General features: G+C 38.3%; 1 protein-coding gene across 2 annotated transcripts in view; it reads left to right on the plus strand.

Moving 5' to 3' along the window:
• Nucleotides 1-14,410, plus strand: part of SS18 (SS18 subunit of BAF chromatin remodeling complex) — a 102,303-nt gene that overhangs the window by 32,944 nt on the left and 54,949 nt on the right. For both annotated transcript variants that reach the window (XM_036914258.2, XM_036914259.2), the window contains exon 4: nucleotides 13,858-14,011. In XM_036914258.2, coding sequence (XP_036770153.1) covers nucleotides 13,858-14,011 — 154 coding nt within the window. The remainder of the gene's footprint in view (nucleotides 1-13,857; nucleotides 14,012-14,410) is intronic.

A 14,410-nucleotide genomic window follows, 5' to 3' on the forward strand; every position in this document is an offset into this window, starting at 1 on the left:
AATTATTGTTTTATTGAAGGGTAGTTGACACACAGTATTACATTACATTAGTTTCAGGTGTACAACATAGTGATTCAACATTTATATACATGACAATTCTAGGTACCAGCTATCACCATACCAAGCTTTTACAATATCTTGACTATATTCATTACATCCCGGTTACTTATTGTTTTACCACTGGAAGTGTATACTTTTTTTTTTTTTTTTTTTGTGAGGGTATCTCTCACATTTATTGATCAAATGGTTGTTAACAACAATAAAATTCTGTATAGGGGAGTCAATGCTCAATGAACAATCATTAATCCACCCCAAGCCTAATTTTCATCAGTTTCCCATCTTCTGAGGCATAACTAACAAGTTCTTACATGGAGAACAAATTCTTACATAGTGAATAAGTTCTTACATGGTGAACAGTACAAGGGCAGCCATCACAGAAACCTTCGGTTTTGCTCATGCATTATGAACTATAAACAGTCAGTTCAAATATGAATACTCATTTGATTTTTATACTTGATTTATATGTGGATACCACATTTCTCTCTTTATTATTATTATTTTTAATAAAATGCTGAAGTGGTAGGTAGATACAAGATAAAGGTAGAAAACATAGTTTAGTGTTGTAAGAGAGCAAATGTAGATGATCAGGTGTGTGCCTGTAGACTATGTGTTAATCCAAGCTAGACAAGGGCAATAAAACATCCACGTATGCAGAAGATTTCTCTCAGAACGGGGGGTGAGGTTCTAAGCCTCACCTCTGTTGATCCCCAATTTCTCACCTGATGACCCCCCTGCGACTGTGCCTGTCTTAGGTTGTTCCTCCCTTGAGGAATCTTACCCGTCTCTGGCTAACCAGTCATCTTCCGGGGCCATACAGGGAAATGTAAAGTTGGTAAGTGAGAGAGAAGCCTTATTGTTTGAAATGGTTAGCTTTTTATTTCTTTGCATATTTATGCCCTGTAGCTTCTATGCCCAGCATTTGTCTTGAGGTATCTTTACCACTTGGAAGAATTATGATACTCGGTAAATTTGATATGAGGCACGAATTCTATTTAAGGGTTGTAATTAGGAAGGAAGAAGAAAAGCTATAGAAGTAGCAGGTGGCAGAAAACATGGGAAGATTGATTATTTCTTTGACATATCTTCTTGTAGAGTAACTTCAGCATGTATACGTTTTAAGCTACTACTTAAATTGCGCACACACATTAACATAATAGGAGTATAGTTACATAACCAAAGCATACCTGTAATTACCAGCCATCTCCGGTGAAACCAAGAAAACCAGTTAGGCACCTTAGGCATTTGTGAAAACTTATCTATGGTATGGTGGATATTGTCCAACTGAACTTGAACAGTCTGAGAGAAATCAGACAAATTAAAACAACCCATTCCTGGGGACTGTTCACATGCCATATGTTCTTTTAACAGTAAATAGTCTGTAGTTGTAAGATTTTGGAGCGCTACAATTTGCACTTCTCCTAATTCTTGGTTGAGTTCCAGCAGTATAGATCCAGTCAAATTTGTTGTTTTACTGTATGCACAGGCCAGCTTAGATATCTCCTTCCTCATTCCCATGGCAAGTCCAGGAACTGGTGGGATGAATGCATCTACAGCTGTAGCAGTGCGTGGGCCTTTGTTGGGGTTTTTTGATGATCATCTTCTGGCATGAGTCTTCCAGAGAGTGCTGATGTTGGAAGTTATTTTTCATATCGTATCTTAGTTCATTTTCGGGGTAGCCCAATTAGGCTTTGATCCTCTGTATAAGCACAAACAGACCCTTTGCCTAGACTTTTATATGCCCTTTATACCCTTGTGTAGAACTCACTGGAGGTCACCACACAGGAACTGCCTTTTTTTTCTTTTTTTTTTTTTTTTGGTATCACTAATCTACACTTACATGACGAATATTATGTTTACTAGGCTCTCCCCTATACCAGGTCCCCACTATAAACCCCTTTACAGTCACTGTCCATCAGCATAGGAAAATGTTGTAGAATCACTACTTGCCTTCTCTGTGTTGTACAGCCCTCCCTTTTCTCCTACCCCCCCATGCATGCTAATCTTAATATCCCCCTACTTCTACCCCCCCTTATCCCTCCCTACCCACCCATCCTCCCCATTCCCTTTCCCTTTGGTACCTGTTAGTCCATTCTTGAGTTCTGTGATTCTGCTGCTGTTTTGTTCCTTCAGTTTTTCCTTTGTTCTTATATTCCACAGATAAGTGAAATCATTTGGTATTTCTCTTTCTCTGCTTGGCTTGTTTCACTGAGCATAATACCCTCCAGCTCCATCCATGTTGCTGCAAATGGTTGGATTTGCCCTTTTCCTATGGCTGAGTAGTATTCCATTGTGTATATGTACCACATCTTCTTTATCCATTCATCTATCGATGGACATTTAGGTTGCTTCCAATTCTTGGCTATTGTAAATAGTGCTGCGATAAACATAGGGGTGCACTGATCTTTCTCATACTTGATTGCTGCATTCTTAGGGTAAATTCCTAGGAGTGCAATTCCTGGGTCAAATGGTAGGTCTGTTTTGAGCATTTTGATGTACCTCCATACTGCTTTCCACAATGGTTGAACTAATTTACACTCCCACCAGCAGTGTAGGAGGGTTCCCCTTTCTCCACAGCCTCGCCAACATTTGTTGTTCTCTGTCTTTTGGATGGCAGCCATCCTTACTGGTGTGAGGTGATACCTCATTGTAGTTTTAATTTACATTTCTCTGATAATTAGCGATGTGGAGCATCTTTTCATGTGTCTGTTGGCCATCTGTATTTCTTTTTTGGAGAACTGTCTGTTCAGTTCCTCTGCCCATTTTTTAATTGGGTTATTTGTTTTTTGTTTGTTGAGGTGTGTGAGCTCTTTATATATTCTGGACGTCAAGCCTTTATCGGATGTGTAATTTTCAAATATATTCTCCCATACTGTAGGGTTCCTTTTTGGTCTATTGATGGTGTCTTTTGCTGTACAGAAGCTTTTCAGCTTAATATAGTCCCACTTATTCATTTTTGCTGTTGTTTTCCTTGCCCGGGGAGATATGTTCAAGAAGAGGTCACTCATGTTTATGTCTAAGAGGTTTTCGCCTATGTTTTCTTCCAAGAGTTTAATGGTTTTATGACGTACATTCAGGTCTTTGATCCATTTTGAGTTTACTTTTGTATATGGGGTTAGACAATGGTCCAGTTTCATTCTCCTACATGTAGCTGTCCAGTTTTGCCAGCACCATCTGTTGAAGAGACTGTCATTTCGCCATTGTATGTCCATGGCTCCTTTATCAAATATTAATTGACCATATATGTCTGGGTTAATGTCTGGATTCTCTAGTCTGTTCCATTGGTCTGTGGCTCTGTTCTTGTGCCAGTAGCAAATTGTCTTGATTACTGTGGCTTTATAGTAGAGCTTGAAGTTGTGGAGTGAGATCCCCCCTACTTAACTCTTCTTTCTCAGGATTGCTTTGGCTATTCGGGGTCTTTGGTGGTTCCATATGAATTTTTGAATTATTTGTTCCAGTTCATTGAAGAATGTTGCTGGTAGTTTCATAGGGATTGCATCAAATCTGTATTTTGCTTTGGACAGGATGGCCATTTTGACGATATTAATTCTTCCTAGCCACGAGCATGGGATGAGTTTCCATCTGTTAGTGTCCCCTTTTATTTCTCTTAAGAGTGACTTGTAGTTTTCAGAGTATAAGTCTTTCACTTCTTTGGTTAGGTTTATTCCTAGGTATTTTATTTTTTTTGATGCAGTTGTGAATGGAGTTGTTTTCCTGATTTCTCTTTCTGTTGGTTCATTGTTAGTGTATAGGAAAGCCACAGATTTCTGTGTGTTGATTTTGTATCCTGCAACTTTGCTGAATTCCGATATCAGTTCTAGTAGTTTTGGAGTGGAGTCCATAGGGTTTTTTATGTACAGTATCATGTCATCTGCAAATAGTGACAGTTTAACTTCTTCTTTACCAATCTGGATTCCTTGTATGTTTTTGTTTTGTCTGATTGCCGTGGCTAGGACCTCCAGTACTATGTTAAATAACAGTGGGGAGAGTGGGCATCCCTGTCTAGTTCCCGATCTCAGAGGAAATGCTTTCAGCTTCTTGCTGTTTAGTATAATGTTGCCTGTGGGTTTATCATAGATGGCCTTTATTATGTTGAGGTACTTGCCCTCTATACCCATTTTGCTGAGAGTTTTTATCATGAATGGATGTTGAACTTTGTCAAATGCTTTTTCAGCATCTATGGAGATGATCATGTGGATTTTGTCTTTTTGTTGATGTGGTGGATGATGTTGATGGACTTTCGAATGCTATACCATCCTTGCATCCCTGGGATGAATCCCACTTGGTCATGGTGTATGATCCTTTTGATGTATTTTTGAATTCGGTTTGCTAATATTTTGTTGAGTGTTTTTGCATCTACGTTCATCAGGGATATTGGTCTGTAGTTTTCTTTTTTGGTGGGGTCTTTGCCTGGTTTTGGTATTAGGGTGAAGTTAGCATCATAGAATGAGTTTGGGTGTATCCCCTCCTCCTCTATTTTTTGGAAAACTTTAAGGAGAATGGGTATTATGTCTTCCCTGTATGTCTGATAAAATTCCGAGGTAAATCCATCTGGCCCGGGGGTTTTGTTCTTTGGTAGTTTTTTGATTACCGCTTCAATTTCGTTGCTGGTAATTGGTCTGTTTAGATTTTCTGTTTCTTTCTGGGTCAGTCTTGGAAGGTTGTATTTTTCTAGGAAATTGTCCATTTCTCCTAGGTTTTGCAGCTTGCTAGCATATAGGTTTTCATAGTATTCTCTAAAAATTCTTTGTATTTCTGTGGGGTCCGTCGTGATTTTTTCCTTTCTCGTTTCTGATACTGTTGATTTGTGTTGACTCTCTTTTCTTCTTAATAAGTCTGGGTAGAGGCTCATCTATTTTGTTTATTTTCTCGAAGAACCAGCTCTTGGTTTCATTGATTTTTGCTATTTTATTCTTCTCAATTTTATTTATTTATTCTCTGATCTTTATTATGTCCCTCCTTCTGCTGACCTTAGGCCTCATTTGTTCTTCTTTTTCCAATTTCGATAATTGTGACATTAGACCATTCATTTGGGATTGTTCTTCCTTTTTTAAATATGCTTGGATTGCTATATACTTTCCTCTTAAGACTGCTTTTGCTGTGTCCCACAGAAGTTGGGACTTAGTGTTGTTGTTGTCATTTGTTTCCATATATTGCTGGATCTCCATTTTGATTTGTTCATTGATCCATTGATTATTTAGGAGCGTGTTGTTAAGCCTCCATGTGTTTGTGAGCCTCTTTGCTTTCTTTGTACAGTTTATTTCTAGTTTTATGCCTTTGTGGTCTGAAAAGTTGGTTGGTAGGATTTCAATCTTTTGGAGTTTTCTGAGGCTCTTTTTGTGGCCTCGTATGTGGTCTATTCTGGAGAATGTTCCATGTGCACTTGAGAAGAATGTGTATCCTGTTGCTTTTGGATGTAGAGTTCTATAGATGTCTATTAGGTCCATCTGCTCTATTGTGTTGTTCAGTGCTTCCGTGTCCTTACTTATTTTCTGCCCGGTGGATCTGTCCTTTGGGGTGAGTGGTGTGTTGAAGTCTCCTAGTATGAATGCATTGCAGTCTATTTCCCCCTTTAGTTCTGTTAGTATTTGGTTCACATACGCTGGTGCTCCTGTGTTGGGTGCATATATATTTATAATGGTTATATCCTCTTGTTGGACTGAGCCCTTTATCATTATGTAGTGTCCTTCTTTATCTCTTGTTACTTTCTTTGTTTTGAAATCTATTTTGTCTGATATTAGTACTGCAACCCCTGCTTTCTTCTCACTGTTGTTTGCTTGAAATATGTTTTTCCATCCCTTGACTTTTATTTAGTCTGTACATGTCTTTGGGTTTGAGGTGAGTTTCTTGTAAGCAGCATAGAGATGGGTCTTGCTTTTTTATCCATTCTATTACTCTGTGTCTTTTGATTGGTGCATTCAGCCCATTAACATTTAGGGTGACTATTGAAAGATATGTACTTATTGCCATTGTAGGCTTTAAATTCGTGGTTACCAAAGGTTCAAGGTTAGCCTCTTTAGTATCTTACTGCCTAACTTAGCTCGCTTATTGAGCTGTTATATACACTGTCTGGAGATTCTTTTCTTCTCTCCCTTCTTATTCCTCCTCCTCGATTCTTCATATGTTGGGTGTTTTGTGCTGTGCTCTTTCTAGGAGTGCTCCCATCTAGAGCAGTCCCTGTAAGATGTTCTGTAGAGGTGGTTTTTGGGAAGCAAGTTCCCTCAGCTTTTGTTTGTCTGGGAATTGTTTAATCCCACCATCATATTTGAATGATAGTCGTGCTGGATACAGTATCCTTGGTTCAAGGCCCTTCTGTTTCTTTGCATTAAATATATCATGCCATTCTCTTCTGGCCTGTAGGGTTTCTGTGGAGAAGTCTGATGTTAGCCTGATGGGTTTTCCTTTATAGGTGACCTTTTTTTTTCTAGGTGCCTTTAAAACTCTTTCTTTGTCCTTGATCTTTGCCATTTTAATTATTATGTGTCTTGGTGTTGTCCTCCTCGGATCCTTTCTGTTGGGGGTTCTGTGTATTTCCGTGGTCTGTTCGATTATTTCCTCCCCCAGTGTGGGGTAATTTTCAGCAATTATTTCTTCTAAGATACTTTCCATATCTTTTCCTCTCTCTTCTTCTTCTGTAACCCCTATAATACAGATATTGTTCCTTTTGGATTGGTCACACAGTTCTCTTAATATTGTTTCATTCCTGGAGATCCTTTTGTCTCTCTCTATGTCAGCTTCTATGCGTTCCTGTTCTCTGATTTCAATTCCATCAATGGCCTCTTGCATTCTATCCATTCTGCTTATAAACCCTTCCAGAGTTTGTTTCATTTCTGCGATCTCCTTTCTGGCATCTGTGATCTCCCTCCGGACTTCATCCCATTTCTCTTGCGTATTTCTCTGCATCTCTGTCAGCATGTTTATGATTCTTATTTTGAATTCTTTGTCAGGAAGACTGGTTAGGTCTGTCTCCTTCTCTGGTGTTGTCTCTGTGATCTTTGTCTGCCTGTAGCTTTGCCTTTTCATGGTGATAGGAATAGTTTGCAGAGCTGGGACGAGTGACGGCTGGAAGAACTTCCCTTCTGTTGGTTTGTGGCCCTCCTCTCCTGGGAGAACAGCGACCTCTAGTGGCTTGTGCTGTGCAGCTGTGCGCAGACAGGGTTTCTGCTTCCTGCCCGGCTGCTATGGAGTTTATCTCCGCCGTTGCTGTGGGCGTGGCCTGTTTTGGGCCCCTGCTCCAAAGTGGTGGAGTTGCATTGGAGGGGGAGCGGCCTGGAGGCTATTTGTCTCCGTAAGGGGCCTCCCTGCTCCCTGCAGCCCAGGGGTTAGGGTGCCCAGAGATCCCCGGATTCCCTACCTCTGGATTAAGTGTCCCGCCCTGCTCCTTTAAGACTTCCAAAAAGCACCCGCCAAAACAAAACAATAACCACACACACACACAAAAAATTTAAATTAAAAAAAAAATTTTTTTTTAATTAAAAAAAAAACAAAAGGTGGCCGCTCGTTTTTCTTTATTCTCCGGCGCCAGCCTCTGGCATCTGCTCACTGGTCTCGCTGCCCTGTTTCCCTAGTATTGGGGTCCCTATCCCTTTAAGACTTTCAAAAAGTGCCTGCCAAAACAAAACAGAAAAAAAAAAAAAGGTCGCTTGCTTTTCTGGTGTCCTCCGCCGCCAGGCCACCGGTGCCCGCTCACTGTTCTAGCTGCCCTGTTTCACTAGTATTGGGAGCTCTATCCCTTTAAGACTTCCAAAAAGCCCTCGTGAAAACAAAACAGAAAAAAAAAAAAGAAGAAAAAAAAATGGTTGCTCACTTTTCTTATGTCCTCCGGCGCCCGGCCTCCAGTGCCCGCTCACTGTTCTTGCTGCCCTGTTTTCCTAGTATCCAGGGCCCTGCACTCTGGCCCGGATGGCTGGGGCTGGGTGTTCGGCAGTCCTGGGCTCCGTCTCCCTCCCGCTCTGCCTATTCTTCTCCTGCCGGGAGTTGGGGGGATGGGCGCTCGGCTGCCGCCGGTCCGGGGCTTGTGTCTTACCCCCTTCACGAGGCGCTGGGTTCTCTCAGGTGCAGATGTGGTCTGGATATTGTCCTGTGTCCTCTGGTCTTTATTCTAGGAAGGGTTGTCTTTGTTATATTTTCATAGATATATGTGGTTTTGGGAGGATATTTCCACTGCTCTACTTACGCCGCCATCTTCTGCCCCCTCCTCCTCTGCCCATTTTTTAATTGGATTATTTGCTTTTTGTTTGTTGAGGTGCATGAGCTCTTTATTTATTTTGGATGTCAAGCCTTTATCGGATCTGTCATTTATGAATATATTCTCCCATACTGTAGGGTACCTTTTTGTTCTATTGATGGTGTCCTTTGCTGTACAGAAGCTTTTCAACTTGATACAGTCCTACTCATTCATTTTTGCTTTTGTTTCCCTTGCCCGGGGAGATATGTTCATGAAGAAGTCGCTCATGTTTATGTCCAAGAGATTTTTGCCTATGTTTTTTCCTAAGAGTTTTATGGTTTCATGACTTACATTCAGGTCTGTGATCCATTTCGAATTTACTTTTGTGTATAGGGTTATATGGTGATCCAGTTTCATTCTCTTACATGTAGCTGTCCAGTTTTGTCAGCACCATCTGTTGAAGAGAGTGTCATTTCCCCATTGTATGCCCATGGCTCCTTTACCGTGTATTAATTGATCATATATTTTTGGGTTAATATCTGGAGTCTCTATTCTGTTCCACTGGTCTGTGGCTCTGTTCTTGTGCCAGTACCAAAATTTCTTGATTACTGTGGCTTTGTAGTATAGCTTGAAGTTGGGGAGTGAGATCCCCTCAACTTTATTCTTCTTCCTCAGGATTGTTTTGGCTATTCAGGGTCTTTGGTGTTTCCATATGAATTTTTGAACTATTTCTTCCAGTTCGTTGAAGAATGCTGTTGGTAATTTGAAGGGATTGCATTAAATCTGTATATTGCTTTGGGCAGGGTGGCCATTTTGGCGATATTAATTCTTCCTAGCCAGGAGCATGGGATGAGTTTCCATTTGTTAGTGTCCTCTTTAATTTCTCTTAAGAGTGTCTTATAGTTTTCAGGGTATAGATCTTTCACTTGTGTATGGTATTTTAAACATACTAAATACATTGAGTTGTTAATGGTGATGTCAGATCTTTTAAATTCTTAGTGTTTGTTTTGCTTTTCTGTTCTTTTTTATCCTTTGTTCTGTCAGTTACCAGAAGAAGTGTATTAAAATCTGACCATTATTACAGATTTTTCTGCTTTTCTTTTTGGCTTGTTTCTGTCAACTTTTACATTGCAGACTTTGAAATTGTATTGTGAGATGCTATACAGATTTGATTGTTACATATTCCCATTGAACTGATCCTTTTATCATAATAAGTTATCCCTCTAGTATTTCTAGTAGTACTTTTTAAGTCAACGGCCTGATAAAAATGTAGTGACATCACTATACTTTTGATTAGTTTTTGTGTATTACGTATTTTTCTTTTTCTTTTAACATATATGTGTCCTTACATTTCAAGTAGATCTCTTATAGACAATATAATTGGGGGTTTTAAAAATTCAATCTAATAATATTTGTTACTGAATTGGGATGATGGGTACATATCCAGTTAAATCTGGAACATGTTGTAGGATTTGAGTCTTTGATTCTTTCATTAGTTTTCTGTTTGTTTCTTTCTTGCCTTTCTTGAACTAATAAAGCATTATTTTTTCCTCTCTACTGGATTTTTAACTATGCATTTTTTTATATATGCATATGCATTTTTTTAAATAGTTGCCTGACATATTACAGTGTTCATTCTTGGTTTATAAGATTTCAATCTAAATTTATAATTTTAATGCTTGCTGAAAAACTCGAGATACATATTAATTTAATTTTATTTACCCTGTCTTGTTAGTCTGTCATATATTTCATACTTTTACATATGTTTAAACCATACAAGTCATTGTGACTATTATTTTAAATGTCTATAGTAATTTATATTTATTTGCATAATTACATTTCCATTCCTATCTATTCCTCAAGGTCTGTGCTTCCATCTTGGGTCATTGTCTATTAGCTTGATGAATTCCCTTCAGTTGTAACAAGTTCTCTCAGTTTTTGTTCTTTTGAAACTAATTATTTCATTGTCATGTTTGGAAGATATTTTCTCTTAGTGTAGAACTCTAGGTTGGTTGGTTGATTTTCTTTCTTTTTTTTTTGTCTTAGCTCTTGAAAGATGTCATTTTTTATTGTCTTCAATTTCCATTGTTTCTGATAGAAAAAATTGGTTACTAATCTTGCTGCTAATCCCTTGAAGGTAATGTGTCTTATTTTCTATGGCTACTTTTAAGGTTTTTTTCTCTTTGACTTTGACTTTTAGGACTTTGACTCTGATGTGTACAGGGTATAGTTTTCTTCATATCCTGCTGGAGTTTGTAGAGCTTCATAGACTCATGTCTTTTGTTAGCTTTGGAAAACTCTGGACCAGTAATTTTCAGATAATGCTTATATTTCATTTTCTCTCCTGTACTTTTTATAACTCCAGTTAGATGCATATTAGAACTTTTTACTGTGTTGTACATGTCTTTACAATTTTTTGTTTTTTGGTATTTTCTCTCTCTTTGTATGATATGCTCTATACATTTCTTCCAGTTCACCAATCCTCTGTTTTGCTGTTTCCAAACTACTAAGTTCTTAATTTCAGTGATTGTATTTTTCAGTTCTGGAATTTCCATTTAACTCTTAAGAATTCTAGGGCTTTGCAGAAATTCTCCATCTGTCCTGTTTTTTTCTTGAATATGTCATTCACAGTTATTTTAGTGTCAGATAACTTCAGTATATGAATGACCTGTGTGGCTTTTTCTGTTATCCGTTATTTCTCTTTGCTGTTCCTCTATTCTTTTGAGATAAAATTCTAATAATATGAAATTCACCATTTTATCCTGTTGAAGCATGTAATATGGTGGTTTTTAGTATATTCACAGTGCTGTGTAGCCATTAGCACTAATTTCAAAATATTTCCACCACCCCAAAAAGAAAACTCCTAACTGTTGACAGTCAATCCCAATTCTCCCTTCTGCCCATCCCTTGCCAATCCGTCTATTTTCTGTCTGGATTTACTTATTCTGGACATTTTATAGAAATGGAATACACATTGTCTGACCTTTTGAGTCCGACTCCTTTCACTTAGTATGGCATTTTCAAGGTTCATCTGTGTTGTAGTATGGATTAGTGCTTCATTCAATTTTTGTGACTGATTCATATTCCATTGGTTGGCTATATACCACATTTTGTTTATCGATTCATCAGTTGATAGACATTTGTTTACTTTCTTCTGTTTTTTAACTGTTATAAATAATGCTTTGTGTACATTTATGTACAGTTTTTGTGTGAATGTATTTCTTCAGTTCTTCTGAGTCTGTACCAGGAGTGAATTCCTAAGTCATATGACATCTCTCTGTTGAACTTTCTGAGGAACTGAGTAGCTACTACATCCTTTCCCATTTCACCAGCATGTATGGGAGTTTCATTTTCTCCATATTCTTGCAAATACTTGTTACTTTCTGTTTTTTTTTAAATTATAATAGCCATCATAATGGGTATTGGCCATTTATTCTTGCTTTTTAGAATGTGCTGTAATTTTTAATTGAATGCCAGACATTAGGAATGAAAAATTATAGAGGCTTTACTTTGTGGTATATTCCTCCAAAGAGAGGTAAGTTTTCCTTTGGTGGGGAAAATACTAGTAGATCACTTTGAGTCTGTTGAGGGGATGATTTTAAGACTTATTTGGGCTGACCTATTTAAATTTCGAGCTTAATCTAAGGAGAGGCTTTTTTTGAAGTCTCAACAGAGTGAGTTGTTCATGAATGCCTTTCTAATGTGGTGTGACTACACTCCAGTCTTTGTCTCTCTAGTGCTGGGTAGAAGCTATGACTTCTGCTCAGTACTTTAGCACCCTGTCTGCTGTTTTCTGCTGGTTTCTTGAATTTTCCTCTGTGGTAGCCAAAAACTCTTATCTTCTCCTTAGTACAGTAGGACTGCCGGTTTCTACTTGAGCATTATTTTCCTGGTACACAGCAAAGTCAAGGAGAAAGCCAGGGTGACTGAGGAGGTGATCTTCTTTGCTTTCTCCTTCAAGAGTTGTGGTCCTTCCTTGTTCCTCTCTGTGTGTTGCTCTTCAGTGCCTTAAACAGTTTTCACATTTGTCTAGATTTTGTAAGTTTTATCAGCAGGAGGGTTAGTTTGATACAAGCTACTCTCTTATGATGGGAACCTTGAATACTGATGTTTTGTGAATTGAATCACAAGAAAATGAAAACTGGTAACTAGAGATCTTGAATTTTCAACAAAATTTGGACAAGAATATAGGAAGAAGAATTTTTATTTTCAAACAAGAGGGTAAAGGTCAGCTATGTGTAAAAGATGATAAAGGATAATTTAAAAGTAAGATATGTGACACTGAGTTGATTTTTGGTAATTTTTTTGAAAACTACAGAGTCACTAAAGAACACAAATTGGATTAGGAATTTAAATTGAGAGTTGAGCAGAAAATGTTTAAGGAAAAGCAGTTACTTGGATTTTTTAGTCAAGAAATTGAGGTGGTGAATTTAGGGTGCTATTAGAGTAGCACTTGGTTTTTTAGTAAGTGTTGGAGAATATTAAATGGTAAATGATTTGAGTTTACATAGGATGGCTAAAGAACAGTGTGTATCTGTTCAATATGTTCACAGAATCTGGATGCTGCAGGCACAGTAATTAACTAGCCATTTAGAAATGTGGGAGGAAGAGAATGCCCGAAGTTACAGGGTGGATCTGATGCATAGACCAGGAGAAAGAGAAAGAGGACAGAAATAGTTCTGTAAAGAATAATACTTCCCTGTCTTCCTCCAGGCTTAAAAATGGGGGTATGGAAAGAAACTAACCATTTGCTTTCTCCACCAAAATATCCCTAAGAAGGGAGCCAGGTGTTGCAGACCACCTTGTATCTGTGGTTTTCCTTTCGCCTTTTTGTGAACTCTCAAGGTTAGTCAGTGATTTTCTTCACACTTGCATTAGGAAGTTTGCCAAAGGCTTCCTTTGGAGGCAGCTGTCTCTGTACCCTTGGAGGCCATCAGTAATGTTTCCAATCTATAGGAGTAGTCAGCACAGAAATGTTGGGCTGACCTGTGTCTTTGTGGTTTAAAACATTGCCTTGCCAAAACCACTTTTTTTTTTTTACCCCTCAGTGGTATGAAATATATCATATTTTGGGGCTTCTGGTTATTTTATAGTTTTTTGTTACTGCATCTTTTCATATAAAATCCATCATTAATAGTAAATATATCCAAACGTAATAATGAAGAATACTTAATTTTTTTTTTTTTTTTGGAGAGCTAGGGAGAGGCTTTTTATTGAGAGATACAGTGAGAGGACAGAGCTCCTGGCTCATGCCAGGAGGGAACAAGAGAGCCCAGGATACTTAATTTTAAAACAATTCAAATAACAATAAACATTAGAAATTCTTATATGTAAAATCAGATGTTTTAAAATATAGAACATTAAAATTTCATTGTTGAGTATAGTAGAGTATACTGTAATTGTGGTCTTTTGGTCTGAGGTGGTCAGATAATTCATGTTAATGATCTTAGGGAGTTTTTTTTTGGGCCATGTTAAATAAGATATTAATAAGTCCATGATTAAAATATATTAGAAGACACTGAAATAAGCATTTTTTTTTCTATTCAATTTAATCATATAGGCAACTGTTATACCATATGCATCTTTAATGCATTAGTCTGTTTCTCTTGTTTTACTGAACTGTCTTCTTTCAGCCACCCACACAGAATATGCCTATGGGTCCTGGCGGGCTGAATCAAAGCGGCCCTCCCCCACCTCCACGCTCTCACAACATGCCCTCAGATGGAATGGTAGGTGGGGGGCCTCCTGCACCACACATGCAGAACCAGATGAACGGCCAGATGCCTGGTAAGTTTTCTCCTCTAAGACATTAACACCAGAGTTGCTTAGCAACTGAAACGACATGGGGGCTCAAGGGATACTAGATTGTTGATGACAAAACTGCTTTGAATGCCCCTGAGTACAAGCTCTCTTAGAGTTTGTTAGCTACAGAGCTACGTGACCTGTATTCAGTGTTTATCAGGCTGCCCTTGGGCTTTGATGTAGCTGACACACAGCATTCCTCTGATGAACAGAACTGGCTAAATTTAGTCTGTCTGAAACTATGCAATACAGCTGGCTTTAGAAGCTTTTGGGGGAAAAAAGGCATTGTGCCATGGCTTAAGAATTAAAATCTGTTTATAAAAAGGTATTAGAACATTTCCCAGAGTCCTGTGTTTACTTAAAAATTTATTGGTCTCAGAAACA

This window comes from Manis pentadactyla, chromosome 6 (assembly GCF_030020395.1).
Source record: "Manis pentadactyla isolate mManPen7 chromosome 6, mManPen7.hap1, whole genome shotgun sequence".
Classification (NCBI taxonomy): Eukaryota; Metazoa; Chordata; class Mammalia; order Pholidota; family Manidae; genus Manis; species Manis pentadactyla.